This window comes from Amphiura filiformis, chromosome 12, assembly GCF_039555335.1.
Source record: "Amphiura filiformis chromosome 12, Afil_fr2py, whole genome shotgun sequence".
NCBI lineage: Eukaryota > Metazoa > Echinodermata > Ophiuroidea > Amphilepidida > Amphiuridae > Amphiura > Amphiura filiformis.
In genome coordinates this window covers 24,379,557-24,403,796 of record NC_092639.1, presented here as the reverse complement: position 1 = coordinate 24,403,796, position 24,240 = coordinate 24,379,557, and the positions used below count along the sequence as shown (strand labels likewise).

Here is a 24,240-nt window from a genome sequence, read left to right as displayed (position 1 = left end):
CCCTAAGGGAAAATCTGCATGGTACTCCACACATTGGAATCCACTCCTCATGCAGTCTCTTTTTATGGTTTTAATGTAATTTAATAGTTTAAAAAAGTTTACTTTAGTATCATGAACTTTGGATATTATCACAAATCACAATTTTTTGAGAGATATTTTTCATACATAGAGTTGTCATAATTTTTTTTTAATTCTCTGTGCTTGGAACTGGTGGAAGGAGAAAAAACATACCAAATGACCACCAGTTCCCAACAGTCGTGAACTTGAACAGTTACATAATAATCAATACTTGAGCAACAGGTACAAAAAGGGACAAAGATATCATTCACTCTCGCTCACATACAAAACACAAGCATGCCAGTTGTCATAATTTATTCATTATAATATTATGTGATAACAGATAAGATTTGTAGACAAGAAACATGGAAATATATACCTCTTTTGTATCTGTGACTGCAACATCAAACTTATGAGCAAAGAAGGATTTGAAAAAAAAAATAAAGAAATAGTAATAAAACGTTCATTATCTTTATCAAACAAAATATTATAATGGGGCATGTGAAGGGTTTTCACAGATCATAGCACATTTTATTCAGACCTATGTAATCAGTGCAAATGACCATGCAGGGATGCATGATTCTCATTGACATAAATAATTTCTGCTACAATGGGTTAAAATTGTTATTAGTCCATTTCAAGGTACACATTTGACATATTTCATCTTATTCTTAATCAGTTTGTTTAGCACCAATATCTAGGAAACAATATATTCTGAACGTAAAGCCACATCTAAAAATACAATTCAAAATCATTTTCACATACAAATAAATAAATAATTATTTATTCACTGATGTTATGTATGAAAAGATATATATTTCAAAATTTCACCTAAATATTGTGGGTAAGTATATTCCAACACACAACTCAAGCACAAATGGCAAAGTGTATTGAATGAACACTTTAAGTATGCTCTTGACTTTACAAGAGATGCTCAGAGCAGGTTCCTCCTACATGGGCAATAGACAGAGATGAGATAATGGAAATGTGAGATGACATGAGTACTTTGCATTCATTTGTCTTGGCAAGATAAATGTATTCCTTAATGGGTGTGCATATGATGCAAGTGTAATTGTATGCATGCCTGTGCTTTTATTTACTGTAACACTAACCAATTTTATGATTTGGTAGCTTTTATGGCATATTCAGTTCTTGCATTTTGTAGATTTTGTTAGTATTTAAAATCATCAATACTTGTGAGGTACCTAAAAGCGATTCATATGCCATTCACATAAAATATTATCAATTCACATGTATGGCAGTATTATGGATGGGAAAATGAACAAGCAGTTACTTTTATCCTTGGACATGTATAACAACAGATGGTGTGGTAACTGTAAGGTAATTACAGAATGTGGTTAATCAATGAAAATATTGGCATTATTGAATTATTAATGGTCAAAGCTGAATTTATAATATTAAACAAGGTAATCAATATTATCAGAATGAATACAAAATTTGCTGTGAAACTGCATCATTGCAATGACCATTACTTTTGCAGGGACTTAAGGTTACAAATTCAGAAATTCAATGTTATTTTAAATGGCAAAAATTCCAAAATAAATCGATATATCCACATGTATGTAAATGTGTTATCTATGCTCCTAGCCTAAATCATGGAATTTAAAAATACCTTACGAAACACAAAACGCAGTAAGTCATCGCCCTCAATTTGACACACTGAAGCAAAATGAGTTGGAGCTTGCTTGTAGTGTAATTTGATATAGGCCTACTCGTACATTATTTCATTGTATGTAGTAACATTAAAATAATCATATTTGTGATGCGATCAAGCAAAATCAGTCGGAATTCAGAAACATTGATTTTGAGATATAATCAAACAAAGGAAATATCTGATATTTCCTTTTGTTTCCTCTTGTTTTGGAAACTCTTTTGCTCCTGTCTTTAGAACTAGTTGCTCAATTTCAATTGGATTTTCTGCAAAATGCAGCTTTGTAAATGCTGTTTACTATCCTATAAGAAATGGAAAATTTAACATTTCCGAGTTCCGACTGATTTTGCTTGATCGCATCACAATTAAGGGATCGGATATCAATGTTTGCACAGTATTTTTTGTGGCACATCAGGCATATCGAATGGTACAAGGATGTAATATTAAGTAGTGGTATTGACACTTGAATTGGCAGTACATGTGTTTGTCATTTTGTTCATTTAATTCTGTGTCATTGCAGGGGTTTTGATGTATCCACCATGGTAGTTGTTCGCCATCTGGGATCCAAATCTGTTGACAATGGAGCTGAAGTAAACTCACCTACTCCCAAGAGGCCTTGCTATAGTCTCTCTGTAAGTATTCTGTTCCCAAGTTACCAATCATACAATCCTTCAATCAATTAATAAGTAGGATAATCAATCACTCAATCAAACAACCAACCAATCAATCGGTCAATGAAGATTGCACAGCTTATATTCCTAAATCGTGTATGCCGTAGACTGTTTATAAATCAAGCAGACAAAACCGGTTACACCCCGTCGGTCCGAAACACTATCAGTCCGAATAATGCTAACCCTAACCTTAACCATAACCCTAAAAATTCGGACTGATGGTGGTTTGGACTGACAGTGTTTTGGACTGACGGGGAGACCCCGATAAAACCAAGCATCTTCTGCTCAAGCCATACTTAGTCTTAATAGCCTGTACACATCACTGGCTGAGTTATCAACCAAATAATCATCTGTCTATCAAGTTTTGTTCATCATTTACTCCACCATCATGTCCTATCAAACTCACCCACTTATAATTTATATTGTGTTCTTTGAAAACTCTTTGGTGGCAGTGTTTTCTTGTGATCATACCCTATGCCCCAGCTGGTATCTCAGTAGAATTCAGTATGTGATTTGTGAAGAAGATGGAGGATAACTTGGATTCCACTCTCACAACATATGGGTGTGCAAACCTTTGCAACAATCACAATTTAAGTTATGGTGTGATTTTCATCAAACATTGGTGCCCATTACTGACAATCCAATAGGGTGGATTTCCCTTTTCATAATGCTGGTTTCATACTCTCCTGCCGCTTCGCCACTCAAACGCTAGCGGTGACCAGTGGCAAGCCGATATCGATCACTCCACCGCTTTGCCCAGGTGGCAGCATTGCCAGGAGATGAATTCAAGTCAACTTGGGATCGGCACTGCTCTGAGTATGAGAACAGGAAACAATTTTTGGTCATGCTGAGTGGCAACATAAGCTTTCAAAGTCATGCCACTGCCGCTCAGCGGTGTGCCACTCTGCTTGCAGAAAAGTACAAGCGGCATGATGAAGTGTTACGCCACTCGGCAGCAAGTGGCAGACAGTATGAAACCAGGCTAATTCTGAGCTTTGTGGTATCTAAAGTTCTTATAGCATTATGCATGAGGCTGGCTTCATGGAGTATTATGAGTTCATCTCCTGTAATTTCTTTGCAATGCAATCATGTTAATTGGTATATTCTCTTTCAGACCAATATGGTATCGGGTCGTGACAGGTGGTGGCATGAAATAATGGAAGGAGTCAGTGACCAGTGTGATACAGAATGGTTAGATGCTGAGGACCCTTTATTCATGCTTTACACAAGGTGAGGCACATCTGAAGCAGTATAATTTGTATGTATTAAACACCATAGCTAGTATGCGGTAATAGTTTGCAGTAACAAAAGTTCAATAAAAAAATTCAGGATGATTTTCAGCTCTATGTTGCGACCCGGTTTGTACTGGGTCTTATATGCATATCACTTGGTGCTCGAGGAATTGGAGACAATAATACACTTGTACTGATTGTTGATGAGTCCAATGCACTCCCCCTTGTGAGGCTTATGCATTGGACTCCTCAACATCTCAGTGTGCATGCATGAGTCCAATTTCTCAAGCAACAGGTGCAGGGCCTTAGCTAGCCACCCGTCTGGCCATCATTTTAGACGGCCAGTTTGCTCCTGACTGGCCTGGGACGGGCAAAATTAATGCCTTTGACAGATGCTATATTATAAATTGTATGTTTTGAGAAGCTAATTGACCTTTTTAGTAGACCCAATTTGTAGAACAAGGCCATATCAGCACATATTTGAACTCTTTGAACCCCCAATGGGCTATAGATGTCTGGTAAATGTTTTAAAGGTCAAATTAGGACAGGCAATTTTATTCAAATGACGGACAACCCTCAATTTCTAGCTAAGACCCTGAACAGGTGATATATCTTATGTGATTGTGGTGTATAAATCTGAGATTTTTGTATAACCCTTTTTAAAATTGATGTTGTCCTTTACACAGTGGTTCAACAGGTACACCCAAAGGTGTTGTGCACACACAGGCTGGATATCTGCTGTATGCTGCCACAACATTCAAGTATGTGTTTGACTACCATCCTGGGGATATCTATTGGTGTACGGCGGATGTAGGATGGATAACAGGTCATTCCTATGTAGTGTATGGGCCAATGGCTAGTGGAGCTACCTCAGTTATGGTATGTACAGAATTACCACAAAAACAGAACAAAATGAAGCAACTTGCGAAAATTGAATACTTCCCTAATCTAATCTGAACCCTGCAGCTCCAATATTCTCTTTAATTTTGATACTAATTCTGCTGGTACATGTAATCCTATTCCAATAATAACCTTATAAATCCTGAAGCCTGCACCAGGGCCCTGACACTGACAGAAGTATGTTACTGCGTGGAAGTGGCCATTGACCCTGTCATCGCGTATCCAGGAACTACCGGCTGCGTAGGCGCACTTGAATGCGCCCTATATGCGTTATTGATCGCGTAGGACGTTTGTGCTGGCGACGCGTTCGACCCCCCGTGTTGCCGTTAGCACCCCATGGCAGCGCCCATACGTGTGTCAATTTGTGGTTCGCGGGATCTTTTTTTTCAGGCTCTGTAGCGTGCAAATTTGGCTGGTGCGATTTTTACAGTGGGGGGCCTGCCTGCAGGTTTCAAGTCTCATATTCAAGACCCTTATTGTAATCTTGTTCTTATTGTAATCGCAATTCAATTTGAAGTGTGCACAAAACTTTGTAAACGCTCAAGCTAAAGACAGAAATTATCGTTTGATTTTGGGCCCTTGCCAGAGATACATTAATGGCCTCCATGAGTGACAAACCAAGATGCAATTTGAGTCGGTAATCTGTATAATATCTGTGATCATTGTACATGTATGTGACATGATACGCACCTATTCTGCTTTCAACCTACCATACAGTGTATTTACATGTAATATCATATCTGTGCATATTTTGGCAGTAGTTTCATATCAGCGGTGCATAGATCTATTAAAGCTAGGATTAAATGCCATCAGTAGATGTAAAAATATCCATGGAATTTAAATGCTATTGTTAAGTAATTTGCAATTTATACAAATATGTTAATTGGCTACTGTGCCTATTCATCCCCATTCATATGTTGATGTCTTCTTACAGTTTGAAGGCGTACCCACCTATCCAGATGAGGGACGTTGCTGGGACATTGTAGATAAATATAAGGTCAACAGTATATACACAGCACCAACACTTATACGAACGCTCATGAAATATGGTGATGCACCAATCAAGAAGTGAGTAGCGATCAATTGGGTTTTTTCAGGCCACAAGTTGTAGTGCCATTGGGCTATTCCATTTAAAATCCACACTACCCCTGTGGAAGATTTAGCTAACATCTGCCACAGAAGGAGTATCAATTTTGAATAGAATAGACAATTGGGTAACTTCCATTGGTGATACTCACTCCAGTTGTGGAAGATAAAGGTAAAGCCATAATACAGGTGGAGTATGGGTTTCAAAATGATTAACTCTGACCAATTATAGTTGAAAACCTACTCCCCCTGTGGAAGATATTTCCAAAATCTTCCACAGGGGTAATGTGGATTTTAAATGGAATAGCCCATTGCACAAACATAGTAAGCATCAAACCCATTAATTCTGAGTTGATTCTAATTTCTGAAATATTGCAATTTTTAAAACTAACCTGTTATAGTTTTTGTTTATTCCAATTTTTTAAATATTATATAATAAAAAAGGAGAAGCTTGATTTAGCCAATCCAATAATTATTCCATGCATTAGGCCAAAAAAAAATATTGTTGTGTTGCCCTCAAGTGGAAAAATGGGAAAGTTGGGTCGGCGGTCGGATTTCTTTTTTTTCTTTTTCTTTTTTTTTTTTTTTTTTGATTTTGGGACCCCTCAAATTTTAAATAATGCTTCTTCAATTAGGGGACATTTGTCAATTTTGACTTCTGGATACCTGTTAGACATCAATTAAAGACTAGTCTTTCAATATAATATTAATTTTAAGTGAAAAACATTGATTTTTTGAACAAATCTGTCAAAATCATCATTCAAAAAAAAAAAAAAATTGCGACCCTGATTTTTCAGGATTTAGGACCGGACGGTTGAGGGCAACACAACAATTTTTTTTTTTGGCCTTATACCATATTGTCTCCTATTTTCTTTTCTTACAGATACAGTCGAAAGTCCCTGCGTGTTTTAGGTACAGTAGGAGAGCCAATCAATCCAGAGGCATGGCTATTCTATTATCATAAAATAGGAGATGGTAGATCCCCAATTGTAGACACATTCTGGCAAACAGAAACAGTAAGTATGCACCATTTAATTCGGTGCAAAAGAGGCAGGGAGCCTGGTACAGTTCAGTGGTGAGAATTTTGATATTTGCTGACAATGAAAAAGTGCCATCATTCATTTTCCCACTTGTTAGTAAATGTGGAACTTCCAAGCTATGATAATATTTATACAATGTTTACAGCAAAGGTTTTGCCAAATTAAAAATGGGATGTTTTTAATATGGCCACCCTGTATAAGCCAAGAAAATAAAGAGACTAGTCTCAGAAACCGACAACATGCTTAGCTATGTTAATCAGATTTGTTGTATAACGCTATGTGATCAGCCTATTTAGAAACCAGAGATGCCACTTTTCCGATTTTTATCGAATTCCGATTTTTTAGAAATCCTAACTAAAATTCCGATTTTTTCTTGGTTAAAATTCTGATTTTATTATTTTTTATTTTTTTCCCGAACGGAGCACCTTTTTTTAAAAAGAAATTCTTGTTAGAATCGGCGAAGTGAAATTTCCATCTCTTGATCAATAATACATGTCGTTGGATCGCACTACGTATGTACGCAATACGTTCCTTCCGACTCTTGGAAAGAGACTGTTTGCATACTTGGTCTCGAGTACAGACTCGAAGCTGATACCGGAGTATATGCGGCAACCGGCAAGCAATGAGCGAGGCTACGGAACTGATTGAAAATCGAAGTGAAAATTGACAGTGAAGACTGTCGTCAAAAAAATGAATTTCGTCACTCGTGACGACGATTTGGCAGAGATTGAAAAGGATATATGAGACAGATTTAATTGGCAGTGGTTAGAGGAGAAAGATATAAACGGAGACTTCTTCTCTACGTACGTGAGAAAACTGAAACTTCCAGATATGTAAGCTTATAAATAATACTTATTAAATATTAATAGTCCATGAGTCAATGCATGACATGTGGGTACAACTCTTCCGAATTTTGCAGTTTCGCAAATCACTGTAATCATTCTTGGAATGTATTTAACCCTCAGAAATGGCCTCTCCTGTAGCTCTAAATGTACAGAAACCCCCTGGACCCCACCAGGGGCCCTTGAGCGGGCCCCTGGACCCCCGGCCGTGAGGGGCGATACACCGGTCGCCTTTTCAGATTTTTTTGTCAACTACTGGTGGCATCTCTGAGAAACTGTTTTTAGTAAAAAATGGTTCAGAAATGCATTAAAAACAAAAATCCTGCATACGTGTAGCACATGTCTTTTGTTCCCAACTCAAATAAATCGCAATTTACCAAGTCAAATTACTTCTTCTGATAAACCTGTTTTGTTGTTGTTTTTGTAACACATCCTCAGGCTTTTATATTCTGCTATATATTTTTATACTTAGTGTATCATTAAAAGCAATAATGTTTAATTTATTATTTGAATTCAGGATTTTTTAAATGATTTACACTAATTGTTACCACAATGATTTTGTTTTTCAGGGAGGTCACACTATGACCCCATTGCCAGGAGCAACACCTCTTAAACCAGGATCATGTGTAAGTCATGTGTAACATTACAAAGTAAAACAGTAAATTAATGGAGATTATTTGAAAGTGTGTTAAATTTTATACTATGGGTTTTAAGTCAATTATCTCGCATAAGTTTAAGATTGTTGTATACAAAACTTCAAGACTTTGATGTAATATTTTTTGAAATCTTGTTACTAACAGTATATCAAATTCTGATTTGCTTATAGAAATATTTTTATTGAGATTTAATCTGGAATGAATTTCAAATTGAAACTGTATTAGTAATAGTAACAAGTTGCATATATATATACAGTTATGGCTGTAGGAGGTTGCCGATCAAACATCAGGTCAATATAAAAGCCAACATGAAAAAGCTGCCAACCATAGCAATTTGCCAATCAGACATTGATGAATGCCAACATGATGAAGCTACTAGTTGGCAACTGGCAGCCTCTATGTCATTGGTGGCTTCCAAAGTAAAGCAGATCAAAATCTCATATGAAAATAATGTTTTTAGCATTCTTGCTATCCATTGACCCCCATACAGACATTCCCATTCTTTGGTATAGAGCCTGCTGTTGTCAATGACAAAGGAGAGGAATTGGAGGGAGTATGTGAAGGCTACTTGGTAAGTAGAAATTATTGGTTTTATTCATGCAGTCATGTCAGTTAGTGATGTATACTCAGACCTGCCAACCTACTGAAGTCAGAAAGAGGGTCATTGAGGCCAAAACCTTGTACATATACACAAACCAGGTACTGACAAATTCAAAGATTTGAGGTGTGCATAGTGCAATACTTTCAGAATTCAGGAAAGGTTTTGCAGATCTAAATTTATCACAATAGATGAAAGAGAATGCTATAGCAAAATTTAACTTTGCCATCACTGAAATTTTCAGAAAGCATGACTGTCCCTCTTTTTCACTTTGGAAAACCCCAAATGAGGGACAGTCCCTCAAAATGATGGACAGTTGGCAGGTCTGTATACTGCACACAAAAAGTATCTGTACGCTTAAACCAAAAGCAGTATCTCAAAGACAGTAAACCTAAATTACCTAATAATGTAGTCAATAGATAGAGAATTTTGTTCTGCGTATTTTGATACCTGATTCGGCATGAAGCGACTTTATTTTCCCAACTTATACAATGTACCAATTTGAATGAAAACAAGAGCATTTCAAAAGTGACAAAGGTTTACTAGGACTATGGAATAAACTTGCCCCTGCTATTATTGAAGAAGAGAACCCGGACTTTATTATTATTCATTGTGCAACGAACGACCTGTCCAGATGTTATGTGAATGAGTGCCTTTCTATGTATGATAGCCTTTTGTCAACTATTTTTGTATTCAGACCTGCTATCTCTTCATTGACTACCCAAAGGAACAAACGACATTGTGCGTGGATAAAGGAATTTAATGCGAGACTTTATGACATGTGTTATGCCAAGAACTTGAATTTCATAGACAATAGGAATATCACTTTGGATCATCATATTGCAACTGACGGATTACATTTATCACGATTAGGAACAAAAATTCTTCAAGAGAACTATTTGTCTTGTCTCAGTAGTGTATTTACATGGACTATTCTCTCGTAACACGCTAATTATGAGCACGTCAAGTGAGTGTTGATCTGTCACGCTGTAATGAGCCCGTCTCAAGATATTGCACAATGCACTCATTGAAACCATAATTGGTTTATATTATTTTGTAAATGATGCAAGTTTTCAAGAGACCCAAACCATAGTAATGTGATTTGTGTTACTTGATCAATGTTCCAGATATTCAAGAAACCGTGGCCAGGAGTGTTGATGGAAATGATGTTGTATACATGTAAATCATAGTAATGTGATTTGTGTTATTTTGTCAATGTTCCAGGTATTCAAGAAACCGTGGCCAGGAGTGATGAGGACTGTGTATGGAAATCATCCTCGGTATGAGGGCACATACTTCAAACAATTCCCTGGTTACTATAAGACAGGAGATGGTTAGTTAAACTATTATGGCCCCTCACCTTTGTTTCATAACCACTTAGGTATAGGACATTTTTTGTATTAGCTATAGCCCCCTCTCCAGATGTATTTAATTATATTTGTACTTGCTCAAGTAGCATTTTGTGCAAATTTTATTACACAATTTGTTGCCGTTCTTTTTTAATGAGCATTTAAGTGCCTAAAATGGCCTAAAATGAGGCTATAGCGCCCTTTCCAGCCTTCTCTATAAATATTAATCACCATAGACTTGAATGAAAAGGTCCATAAAAAAAGAACAGCAACAAATTGTGTAATAAAATGTGCACAAAATGCTAATTATGCAAGCACGAATGCAATGTACTAGTTTTCGTGACGGGGCTATACGAAATATTTTTTATGTATTGTATGTATGGTCTTTTCAAAAATAAAATGTCCATCTTAAGGCCAGAGTAATGGAAGACACATTCGTTCATGCCCGAATTTGAGATTTCTTGATATTTATCAACACTAAGATGTATTCTTTCACTTGAAACTGATAAAATACAACTTGCTAATATTTACTCGTATTTTTGCTTGATTTGTTTCACTCTTTTCAACTCTAAAAAGTCACATGGCTCAAGACAGCTTAGTAAATTGGCGGGAAATAATGAGTCAGAAATGCGCGAATGCGAAATATTTTGATTAAGCTTACGATTCGCTTAGCGTGACGTGGCGCAACTCTCATGGCGTATGTCCAACGCAGTCTAGGCGCTTTTCGGTTTGTTGTTCACGCCAGCAAATGTGGTGTAAACAAAACAAAAATTTGCAGTCAAAATGCCACTTAGATTTTTTAATTATTTTGAATTTTGGCGCACTGAAAGCAGACATTATAGATTTATTGGTGCAAAAAGATGCATATTTAGACCATGCACCAGATACAGCTTTTACAAGCGTGAAAGTCTTACCGTTTTAAAATATAAGGACGTTTTGTGCATAATTTTGACATTTTTTTACTAAAACATCGATTTCTCAGAGTTCACTTTTGACAATATTGCACGATTTTTGTGACAAGATAACTCGAAAAATATGCAAGCAAAAGGTAAACTTTTGCACTATCGTTTAGAGTACATCAAAGCCTAGGGAAGGTTTTCTCATTTTTTCAAAATATTTGTTTTAAACAAAAATATACACCATTTTGTGCAATTTTTAGCTTAATAGAGTGACAAAATTGCTTTTTTCACATGTTTTTTTTCAATATTTCGAAAAAAGAGACAAATTTCAAAAAAATAAAAAAACCTTCCCTAAGTTCATGTCTCTTCTTTATGAAAAGCTAACTAATTTTTACTCCGAACGGATTTTTTTCTAAGTTGTCACAAAAAAATTGGGGTAAAAAAGTGAATTTTTGTGATTTTTTCAAAAACTCGAGATTTTTGAACAAATCTGACATCACCATGGGATTCCTTGACTCATTTCCTTTCCAAAAATGTATAGTTTTATATACTTTTGACATACAATTCAGAAATAATGATGCTTGAAAAGGTCCATGTTCTCTCCCATTACACTGGCCTGTAAAACATAGGTGCCCTGTGCATCATGAGAGAGCAGTGTTTAAACACTGAATGATTTACCCAATTATGTTGTAATAATTGTCTGCACTAAGAGCCCTAGGTTATACCTGATGTACATGTATAATATGTATGGCTCTTATTGAAATGCTACTACAAGAAGGTGCTCAGAATATGTGCTCCTTCCTGGGTTCAGAATTATTTGGGAGAGGGCATTAGTAAATCCTGGGTGATTATAAACACTGGACAAACATTGATCAGACGTGCATCCTTTACTAGCTAAGTGCGATGCACTGCAAGAACAGTCCATATATGGAGATTGGCTTTAGATAATGTAATAGACCTAAGACCGTTGGCTGCTTTGGTTCTTGTTGAATGAAAGTAACATGAGAATCAAGATCAATTTTGGCAAGATGTAGAAGAAGGGTTGCCACCCAGAAGGCATGTTTAGGATTAGGATAATGGTTGGACTTAGAAAGATTGGGTCTGAATTAGGGATTTAATCATGTTTCACCGTTGTTCATCACCGATTAACAACGATGCGTTTGCGTCATCTGCGTGGTTTACTTCGCGAGGGCAGCTTTAGCTGCCCGAGCGAAAGTAAACCACGCAGACGCGCCGGACGCGAAGTTGTTAATCGGTGATGAACAACCGCGTGAAACATGATTGAATCCTTTCAACCACTGAAACAAGCTAAAGATGTCTAATTTACATAATTCTTTCATTCAGAATGTCTGTTTGTCATTGCCACTCAACCTTACAAGAAGATCGCAGTATTTCTCTGTTGATATCAGCAATAAAACTAAAGAATAAAGCGGTAATATTTAGCTGCTTCCGCCAACATAAGTGAGTTTATGTTTACGCATACGTTCCAGGCATGACAAATTTTACGCTCATGTGTAACGCCAGCGTAACCTTGCGTTCAGCAGATATCGCTATACGCTTACTGCAAAAGTGTGTGTTCACGGATTAACAACGGTTGGCTCCTGTACAAAAGTATAGGAAGAGTTGTTGAATTAAGAGATTAACATCAGGGTGGATTAGAGTTCAGATTAGTATTGGGGTAGTATCATTTGGTCTCAAGTAACTCTGAAATTCATGTCAAGTGTTGATGATATAATGTCAATTACAGGCAAGATATGGTATTGTCAATTGTATAAAATGACAAATTATAGCTCCACTTTTTTTATTTATTTTTTTATTTGAAAACACTTCTTCTCCCCAGGCTGTCGTCGAGATGAAGATGGGTATTACTGGATCACAGGCCGTATGGATGATATGTTCAATGTGTCAGGTCATCTACTCAGTACAGCTGAGATTGAGTCGGCACTTATTGAGCACCCAAAGGTAGCCGAGGCAGCGGCCGTGGCTTACCCGCACAAGACTAAAGGGGAATGTTGCTATAGCTTTGTCACACTTATAGAGGTAAGTGATAAGGGCAGGGCACTATTTTTTTCATACATCATTTTGGTACATGTTTTACTTTTTTTCAGTAAATTTTGCTTTAGTCTATGTTAAATTATAAAAAATTGAAAAAAATGTACTAAAAAATTATTGGGGTATTGAGATTTAGAGTAGCAGCATATCTAGCGCTTTTTCCCAGATGGGTACAGACCCAGAGCAAAAAAGTAACAACAAAATTGACTCAAAGCGGGGAAAAAGAGAGGGAAGGTGGAAAAATAGAAGAAAAGGGGGAAAAGAAAAGGGGAGGAAGAAAGGGGAGATAAAAAGGAGGGGAAAATAAGGAGGAAAAAGAGGAGGTGGGAAAGGAAAATTTATAAGATATCACCCACCTGGAGAAATGAGACTGAGGGTAGCCATGATGCCACCTGTGGCTTATAAAAGATTTCATATTAATTTAAGATTTATGATTGGGTAATCAGGACAGGGGAAAGGAGGGGTATTGACTTGAGTACAAAACTCATTCTGTCAAGTAAACCATGCTTCACTTTAACACACAGATTTGGGTCTTGCGATTTGGCTCATAAAAGAATAGCTGAAGGATTTTATTTAAAAAAAAAAAAAAAAAAAGTAAGACACTCTGAGATTGTGGTTCTTGACAGGATTGAAGAAATCTAGTTTAGGGAATGGCAAAGTCTGGGGTTGCTTTCGGCTGTCAACAATTGGGGCATTTTAATGGCCCAATTTTAATGCAACATACTTAAAAGTATGTTGCAGGGGTGTATCCACATAGGAGCATCTGGCATAATCATAACCCCTCCCTCCCTCCCTCCCTCCCAAAAAAGAGAGAAAAGGAGGAGAAAAAAGGGGAAAAACAGAAGAAAGAACAATAAAAGAAGTAAAGAACTAAAAGCAATGATAAGTGATTTGCATAAAAAATAGATTCCTATTTAAATGTTAGTTTTCACTGATCACATTGTCCCCTTTAAATTTCAAGTTAATAAATGAGGTAAAACAAAGAAAATTGCTATTTCATTCCAGCACCTACAATGTGTGTATTAGCTCGCCAATCGTAGTAAATGTATTATTCATTGGAGCTTCACGCAGTTGGGACGCATAAATAAGACGTACGACAAATAGCAATATGCACACAGTTTATACATCACTTAATCAATGATACATATACACATGAGCTCATACGCACGAGACGTTGTTAGCCATCATTCGATGGGTGAACTCGGAAAAAAACCGGAGATCTCCCACGCATTGAATATAAAAACTTATAATTTTACTGTAATTAAAGCACTTCTTACTTCTTTTATGTGGTATTTTAGTACACAATTGGACATTACAATCATGCAAAAAGTAGAAATTCAAGAAAAATTGAGGGTGTTGCTTTAAGGGAAAATACAAGAATACCAGAGCCCATCTACACTAATTCTCTACTGGGTCACACTTTATACATATTCTATATTAAGTTTCATTCTCACCAAGTTCATGAAAGCTTGGAAACTGGAAGAAGTCTTTTGAAATTTACATTCCCCTTCCTAACTTAACTATTGTGGGTTTTTGTTTTCATTCCAGGGAGCTGAATTCAATGAAACTTTAATATCAGAATTGAGGAGTCACGGTGAGTCATCAATAATATTGAACTTGTAGAATGTCTTATGCGGCCCATACATTATCAAAATATTGATCAATATTGGGGACCCTAGATACAAGAGTGGATACAAAATCTACCATTGAACACGCACAATGGTAGATTTTGTATCCACTCCTGCACTTAGGGTCCCCAATATTGATCAATATTTTGATCGTATGGGCCGCATAAGAAAAAGAAATGAGTAAAGTGAAGTATCTCAGACCTTCTTTTCCCTTGAATCAAGTTTGAATGATTACACTTGCTGAACAAAAACTTCACCATGTTGCTTTATGGGGTGGAAAATGATGCAAGACTGTAATGTTTTGCAATGCACCAGTACACTTGTTTGGTTAAATTTGTGTCAAATGATATTGTGTAATGTGCATTTATCATTGGTTGGAAACGTACCGAGTTCTACATGCACAGACCTTTCTTATGCTCATCACTCGGTCCAAGATGCGAATTTGAATTAGATAACAGCATTTTTTTAAATGTAGGCCTACATGTTAATATATATTCTTATTTCAAATCCAATCTGATATATTTTCAGGAAAGATGTGTTTGTGTTGTGAGCACCACAAGAAGTTTTAAAAAACTTATTGGAAGATGAGAGAAAATAAAAAATAGTTAAGATGCCATGAGAATACTGATACTGATGAATATATTATTGCACACTATATATTGTAATTAACCAATGTTGAATATAATTACCAATAGGAATTTCTGTTATTATTTCCTTCCAGTAAGAACCAAAATTGGACCATTTGCTGCAGCAGAGGTCGTCCACAACGCACCGGGTCTACCAAAAACACGCTCAGGAAAGATCATGCGCCGTGTGCTTCGCAAGATCGCTAAGAACGACCACGACCTCGGCGATGTTTCAACAATGGCAGATTCATCGGTGGTGGATGTTTTGTTTGCAAACAGACCGGATGTTAATGTATAAATATGGTATAGATTATACTTTTGAGAGTTGGGTTATATTAATCTTGTAATTAACTTTTGAAAGTAAATAAAAAATAGTTGGTGTAATTTTTTTATGGGAAGATTAATCTGATACGCACAAAATGAGGTATTTGGGTTATACTAATCTTGAAAATGATGTGATCCCAAAATGGTTGGGTGAACATTTTATTAGAATATTTTCTGATATGCATAAAATGAAAGCCTCATATTCGGGCAAATGTGTAACCTCGCCTGTTACACATCATATCAGCTAAGTTAGGCTTGAAATATACATCCAATTTATTTTTTCTATAACAGTATTGTTTCTGATTTTAACCATAATTCACCTGTTTGCGACAAGCAGTAAACTGTTAAATGGGAAGAGAAGACAATTTAAAAATAGGGCCAAATTTTTTGTTTGTTTGATAACTTTATTATTATGTGATTAATTTGTGCTTTCTTGAAATGTAAAGGTTGTAGTACTGCAGGGGTGTTTACTATATTGGTACTTGTTCACTAACACTTGCTTGCTTAGAAAAACGGCACTTGTTAGCCCATACACAGCGTAAACATCCAAGTGGGGTTCTGATTGGCTAATTGAATCACGTCATGAAAAACATCAACACCTCATTCACTAACCAAGCCATGTAGCGTCTTGTGATCTGTCTTTTGTTGCAATAAACGGTGCATGTTAGTCAGTGCAAGAGCATGTGCAGCTTTTATAATGAGAATTTTCTTATGTATTTCATTATATTTGCTCACTTTTTATCCACCTTTGACTTGTTCAGATCAGATCGCATCCCATATTATACATGTGGACACCATAAACACCCCTGAGTACTGTAAATTACTATATGCTGTTATTTTTGCATTCAGACTTTTTTGTGATTTTGAGGTATTGTGCGAGTTGTTTATTTCACAGAATTTATATGAAGTATAATATAACTTATATTTTTGCATGTTGTTATTTTTACCCCTGCATGCCCACTTGCAAAATTCGTGAAAATAAAACCGTCGCTAAAATAGCAGCATATACACTAAAACTTAAATCAGATGAAGAATACACATGTACAATGATCAAATAAACTTTTTTAATTAATGTATGCAAATCCAAACTCTTTCAAAAGTAGTAATCGAGGTTAGATGTTGAGTTACGTTTCAGCCGTAGTAAGTGTGTGTGTGAGAGAGATACACATGTCCCTGTAGTTTTGTTGTGGGTTGGCCATAGTCGCTGTGTTGGCTAACAGTAGTTATGATGAGAGAGAGAGAGCTAATAGAGCATCAATATATTTTTGTGTATAATTTTAATTTGAGGCTGAAAACAAAGCCGATATAGTTTTTCAAAATGTGACCTGTCCCCAATGACTTCCCCTTATCAAGTCAGATGTTAAATTGTAAATCAGACTTGTAAAGACAAGGGGATGAGGTTGATGGTGATGTGTCAAATGGTGATGTGTCAAAAAAGAAGCCTGAATAATTCAGATTGTTTGTAGCTTACAAATAAACCAGTCCATTGAAACAAAGTCTGCACCATCTCTATAATATGTGACCCTCAGCACAACTGAGCCCTGAAGTCGCCAATCATCATTTTTGAGATATTCAACCAAAATATTCTGCTTGAAATTAGCTTTAAAATGATGTATATCATGTCTATAGTACTTAACATATACATGTAAGAAGTGAAAAATCAATAAAACAGTCAATAAATCCTTTGTTTCCTAATATATTGTTTGTTGTTAAGTTCGATGGAGCATATCTCAATAGTGGCACAGGCGACATCCGGGCTCAGTTGTGGAGGGGAGTCACATATGTATGATTAATCAAGGGCCTAGTGCATAAGCATGTAGGCTTGATATTACATTATGAGATTATCAATTTATTTTTATTGTTTGGAAATCAGAAGTGTTTCAACTCACTGTTGCTTTTCAAAAGAGCCAGTTCTTTATTTTTAAATATGAATAATTATGAAAGATGTTGAACGTTCCAACCTGCTGTGCTTTTCAAAAAGAGCAAGTTCATTTAAGATGATTATTGATTAAAAATTATGTTGAACAAAACCAAAAACAAGTGCAAACATTTTGTTTAAGTAAAAAATGAATGTAAGGCCAAATGTGTCTATTAAATGTAATAGATATTTAAGGTATAGTATTTTCTTTCTGGGGCAACTGCTGAATTTAACCAAGAGATGCTAGACCTATTTCAAAACAAACCGAAAACTAACTCTTACACAAGACCAAAGAGTAGCCCAGCAGTGTGTGCTATATTTAACAGTTTTTCTTTTTCTTTGTTTTTCAAGTCGGTGAAGTCAGAGCATGCTTCAGATGTTGCTATATTTGAGTGTATGTTCCTTCCTTCTATATCATGCAGACTTCACTGGGCCATGGGTGAAGAAAACAAAATTTAGGTGAAGGCAGTTTTGTGACATAACAAGCAATGCTGCACTGTAAAAATCCTTTTGCTACTTCATTGGATATAAGAATTCCAAGCACATTGCATGTTCAACAATTGGTCTATGTATGTTGTGTAGCAGGCTGCCTGCATATTCTAGCTGTATCTGTCAAAGTTCTGAGTTGGGAAGACTTTTTTATGTATATATTGTTGTGTATATTGTTGATGAACTAAAACCAAAATCTGCATGCTGATGTACACATATTGTGTAGTACTTTTTTTTTTTTTTGAGGCAGTGACATTAACACTTGCAAGTGTGACACACCTACCAATATACACCAGGCACAAAAAGAAACTCGTCAGTTATATTCATCCTTGCTGTTCAATAACTTGATAATTTTGGATTATTCTGAAATATACATTTTGTTAATTTAATTGGACCTTCCTTTCTCATTTGACACCCTGTTCGTGAACATTGAGCAAGAATTGACCAAGATATGCGCCTCCAAACTCTCAAACCCCAAAATGAAAAGTTGCAATTTTAACGATTCAATTGTGCCTGTTACACCGTGTGCTTTATTGATTGGCCCGTGGTGCTTGTCTGCAATACAACGACGCATTCCCATTGAAAATCGTTGAAAATGCAACTTTTGATTTGGGGGTTTGAGGCTTTGGAGGCGCATATCTTGGTCAATTCTTGTTCGCTTTTTTACTTAACAGGGTGTCAAATGAGAAAGCAAAGTCCAATTAACAAAGTTATTGAACAGCAAGGATGAATATAACTGACGAGTTTCTTTTTGTGCCTGGTGTATGTCATTGTGTGTGCATGCTGCAATCACTGATAGGGCACTTTAAGGCACAATCAGTGATTGATGTACCAAATATTTGTGCCGAATTGATCCACCAAATGATCAACAAGCATTAGTAAGTCCATTTGATGAGATAAGAGCTCACACCTATTTCATCACACATGGTACTCATTCTATGAAAACCAATGGATATCTCCAGCATGAGTGCATGCTTGTGTTCTTATGTTAATTTAAAAGCTTGGTTGCCAAATCTGATAGCTACACATGCACTATAGGCAAAATAACTAATTCTCGATCATGAGAGGTTGTACCTTCTGCGTTAGTGCACTTTTCATAAAATAACATGATCGCGAGATCTACATTGCCGAACCTTGACACTGCCTAGCAACGTCCGTGTGATTGGTCAGTTCTCAAAAGCTGTGTCTGCACCATAAATGCTGGTCTTTGCGTAGTACGCTCGACGCAAATACCTGTGCATACCCAAATTGGTTCTCATGATCGAGAATTAGATATTTTGCCTATATTCTTGTGACATGTAAGATTTTAGATTTATTAGATTGCTTTCACATTTGCCAAATTGATTTGCACATCCACCACAAAGGAGCTGTTATGTCTGCAAAATTAATTCTGTGATATGGTCCTTTGAAACTTTTGAATGAATAAAAAGAAAAACAAGGGATGTCTCAACTTATTTTTGATTTTTTACTACCTCTAACTAGCAATATGGGCAATATATCATTGTGAAGCTTATTTTGAGGAGACTTTGCCTGTCCAATATCTCAAAAAGTGAAAATACTGAAAAATGTTCCAAAAATGCCAAAATCTGAATTGTTTGTAGCAAATCACTGATAGTCCCTTTACTATTGCTGCCTGGAGAAAATCTAAGTGTAGATGTAGTTTGCTGCAATGGCCATTGGTGATCAATGCTTTTTGTATTATCCTTTTTATAACTTTTTTATTGTCTATCCTTTAACTAATATGAAAATTTCAATCACGATTTGCATGTGTTTCTATGTATACTCAAATATCAGGGAAATTTGATTTTTTGCAATAGATATACCTTTTGTTGATTTTTATATAGTTTCCTAATGTTCAGATTTCGTAACTATTTCTACTTACAGGGTAACCCTGTAATCAGTGTTCAAATAGTGGAAAAAAGAAAGTTGTGTGACGGACAACCTTGAGGTCTGTTTATACTATGCCGCAATTGCTTTGCGATGTGTTGCGTTGCCGCACTACATCGTACTGCATTGCGGTATCGCAATCAAGTTAAATGTAACTTGGAAATGCAACAAGTTGCATCGAGTTGCGGCAAAGAGTTATCGATATATTGGCAACGCAATTGCAAGTCTTGGGCAATATTGAACACTGCTTGTAGTGGTGACAGTAATCAGAAATATATGCACACATTGTAATACATAGCTTGTTTATTCCATCCATAACATTTCTCTATAGAAGTTAGAGGGTAGAGATAGAGGGTATGCAATACCACGTCACACATGACAGAGTTATCCTCATTTAAATAAAATTCTGTCCTCCATAAGGTACCACGGGAAAATTCGCATGGTAATACAATAAAACGTGTGATAGGTATGAATGGTTGTGGAATCGATCTAGAGACCTGTCCCTCTGTCATCTTAACGTATCTTAGAACTGTCCTCCAGCATGGCTGCCATTTCAATTGTTACTCCGTTCGGTTGGTTTATTGCATACACTCTATACCTCTCCTGAGAGCCATTTCAGATGTTATAAACTTGTCAATTATGTGATTATACCAGTAGGGCTTACCTTAGAGGCTTATGGATTGCAAAATCATGTGATAACACTTCACAATGCTGAATAAAGCATAATGCAGTATCAGCTAAGCGGCACAACATGTGTCCCATTGAAAAGCATTGTTACACTATCTGGTAGTCCTCTATAGACCACTTGGCATCTGACGTCATTGCCCGGCAGTATGCGCGCGCATTATGGCAATTTCAATTGTTCTTTGCCCTGCAGTGTGCGTACGCATTGTAGTCTGCTAAGGGCACGTGCATTTTAAATCGCCCGCCACATTTCATATAGTACAAGAAAGCCATTGAACAGTGTAGCGGCTCGTTCGAGCATATCGATAGACGAGTCCCTCGCCTTTGTTGATAAACAGTGATGTCAAGTGGTCTATACAATCAGCACCCACCTAAATGGCAGGTAACTTTGCTGTTGGATCGTTACAATTTCAGAAGTCTCCATCCACTCCTTGGTGGGTTAGGGAGTGTTCAGAAATACTTTGGTGGGGGGGCTGGTAAAAAGGGAGGGGGCCAAAAAAGTTTTGGACCTTAAAAGAGGGGGGACCAAAAAGTTTTAGGTGGTAGGAAAGGGGGGACAAAAAGTTTTCCACTTTAAAACCCAAAATTTCCGCGCGCTTCGTGCGCATTGAGACCCTCTATATCACTTTTAACATGGGCAAGTTTAGGTTTTTGGTGCTTTTGTTTGAAAAAAATGATGGCACTTAGTGTATACATATCTATTACATGCAACATCTGGGTTGGTCTAAGAAATACTGGCACTTGTTATCATAGAATTTTATATCTCTTCAAAGTAGGCTACAAACATGATTTATGTACCAATCTGATCAAAATATAACTAAATCAAGAATAATGTAAATAAATTGGATTTCTTTGCACGTAAACTGCCCACTTCAGTTGACTATTTCTCATTGCAAAATTATTTTGTACACATAAGCCCATGGATAGATTGACCATAGGGCAGAGTGGGCACAGGCCCAGGTGCCACAGTCTTTGGGGGCCAAAACTGATACCTGTGTACATTTGCGTGACCAAATTAATCTCATATTTGACCATTTTAGCTTTTTGCATAAATTAGTTCCAATTTTAACAATATATTTGACCATTCAAGCTTCAATATGACCAAATTTGTGTGCGGTTCGCGCACATTTGTACTATCATAATAGCCACGGATCCAAATTATGCTGATGTGCCTGTGAACCTCCAAATAATTCTGTTTCATTTATCCCTGTAAAATCCCCGGGGTAAAAGATATCAGATATGTAAGCAACCTGATTTGGGACAAATCTAAAATGAAAATTTCCTTGTGCTTGTATTTCATGCGCAATTGTCCCACCGGGAATGTTTCAAACACATTTGCCTCCCTCAATGACATGTGACTCCAGATACCACACCACTGGTAAGTATAATGTTTGTTATACGATAATGTCAAAAGAGGGGGGTCAAAAAAGTTTAGCGGTCCATCGAGGGGGGGTCAAAAAAGTTTTCGAGTGAAAAATTTGAGGAAGACCAGCCCCCCCTACCAAAGTATTAATGAACACTCCCTTATAATCTTTAATCAGTGTATGTAATCTACTCTGGCTGGCTGGTAATTGCTGTAGTCTGCCTGGTAACTTTTGAGAATTACTTGCACCCAGACTGTCAGTTGTTGTCACATCTATATCTGCCCTCCCAAGTAACCATGCAATCTGCCTATAATTAACTAAACAGATCCACTGCTCAGTGCTAGAAGTGATTAAGTGCAATAGCTGCCTTGTGAACATTAGGGAATGTGCACTCAGTATATTTTACTCATCTACACATGGCAGCTATTGCACTTGAAAGGTATTTTTGTGAACAATCTGCTCCAAAGTAAAATGCAGAATGTCGAGTAAATAATATTGCCGATACTGTCATTTTATTCTGTACTGATTCTAAAGTAAAACCAATTATCTGCTAGTAGTGAACCAAACAGATACTACATTTTTACTACCTGGGAGAGCAGATAATTATGTTAAATTGACTTGACCTGAGGAAGGGCTTTGCAACTACTGCAAATTTGCAGTGTCATTACTACCACATTCTATATGTGACACGATCTGGTCCATGGGGGCCAAAGGCGGCAAATTTGAAACTGAGGTAAAAGTAAAAATATGGAGTAAAAAAAACATTGCACAATAATTTGAAGCAGTTTTGAATTTAAACTGTCACACATTGTTTAATGTTTTGTTACTGCCTAAAGTGAGATAGTATGTGATTCACATGTCATGTTCCTCTGCTTAAATTAATGATTGACATTATCCAAGACCATGTCAAAATTTAACCTTCATCTGATAGGTTGTACTGCAAAATGGTGGCTATAAAATGGTGACAATCAACGAATGACAAACCATCAACAGATTTGATTTACTAGTAGTCTGATATAAGGATTTAAAAGGGAATTTCGTGATCCACAGCCTCATCCCCTCACCTTTCTCAAAAAAGTTGAGATTTTATACAACTGGAAACCTCTGGTTACATAATCCTTATGTACCAAATATTTCTTACAGATCAATTTGTTTAACAAAAATATCGTGAAATTTGAATTACGTTCTGGTAGACCAGAACAAAATTACAACACATTGTCTGTGGAGCAAACGCAAAATCGAAATCAACAGAAATTATGGGAAAAGAGGATGCAAGGATCACAAATAATCAACATGTCCACATTTTACTTGATGAGTTGCATTTCCTTGACATAATAACTGTTTGTTTGCAAGTGTTGAGCTTACTGAGAAGAGAAGAAAATGAATTAACTCACTGAACTGTGCATTGTTTCAACTCAATACCAAGTGCATATTTAATCTCACAATTAGATAAGAGACATTCACATTGATCAAAGCTGAAATTAAGTTTGATCAAATTGATGTGTGTTTGTGTATTGAACCTCAAAGGTATTATACAATAGTGTCATTTGTTCCGCATCACTCAAAGATGGTCTTAACAGAAATCATATAAAGCTTTTGAGTTTATGTGATAAGTATTCAGTAAATGTTTATGTAAATATTGGTATTATTTGATGTTGGTATAATTTGATGTCAGGACCAACTGTAATTGTTTAGTGGAATCAAGAGATTAGAATATTAGAGCAAAAGCCAGGGGTAAAAGAAGACCATGAAATAGGTAGCAGGTTTAGTAATGTTTCAGATTTGATTTGCATCACGTCAATATCAGGACTTGACAACATTCCAAAGCAACTCAGTGGAATGGTTTGTAGGTCGTCCGAAGGAGAGACCTCATGGCAGTGTGGGGGTGTGTGTGTATCTGTCTGGGGGTGTATCTGTCTGTGTGTCAACAGTATGTAAGACTTAGTTTGGTCTCACATGAACATTCAAATCTAATTGCAACCCAACTTGGTAATAGCTATGTCTGGTGTTCACTACCTAGATCTTCGGACAACTTATTTGGGATGGCTGTCCTTATTTTTATAGGCTTTTGTATACCACGTTGGAATACATGAAACTGTGAAATGAACTTGTAAGGATAAATCACTGATTCAAATATAACCATTGACAAGAGTAGGGATATGGTGTAGAATATAATGAAGTAGTAGTTATTTTATTCAATAAATTACTAGTAATTTATAAATCTTGTGTTGCCTTTCATTTCGTGTATGAAAACTAGAGTATATTT

At 36.4% G+C, this 24,240-nt stretch overlaps 1 protein-coding gene across 1 annotated transcript in view; it reads left to right on the top strand.

The window, feature by feature from the left end:
• LOC140165965 (acetyl-coenzyme A synthetase, cytoplasmic-like) overlaps positions 1-17,228 on the top strand; it is a 34,221-nt gene extending 16,993 nt beyond the window's left edge. Inside the window, exons 6-16 of the mRNA XM_072189324.1 lie at positions 2,250-2,361; positions 3,515-3,630; positions 4,319-4,511; positions 5,467-5,600; positions 6,502-6,634; positions 8,070-8,126; positions 8,647-8,727; positions 9,979-10,087; positions 12,843-13,042; positions 14,603-14,648; positions 15,404-17,228. Of these exons, the coding sequence (XP_072045425.1) occupies positions 2,250-2,361; positions 3,515-3,630; positions 4,319-4,511; positions 5,467-5,600; positions 6,502-6,634; positions 8,070-8,126; positions 8,647-8,727; positions 9,979-10,087; positions 12,843-13,042; positions 14,603-14,648; positions 15,404-15,606 (1,384 nt within the window). The 3' untranslated portion in view covers positions 15,607-17,228. The remainder of the gene's footprint in view (positions 1-2,249; positions 2,362-3,514; positions 3,631-4,318; positions 4,512-5,466; positions 5,601-6,501; positions 6,635-8,069; positions 8,127-8,646; positions 8,728-9,978; positions 10,088-12,842; positions 13,043-14,602; positions 14,649-15,403) is intronic.
• Positions 17,229-24,240: the final 7,012 nt, after the last annotated feature.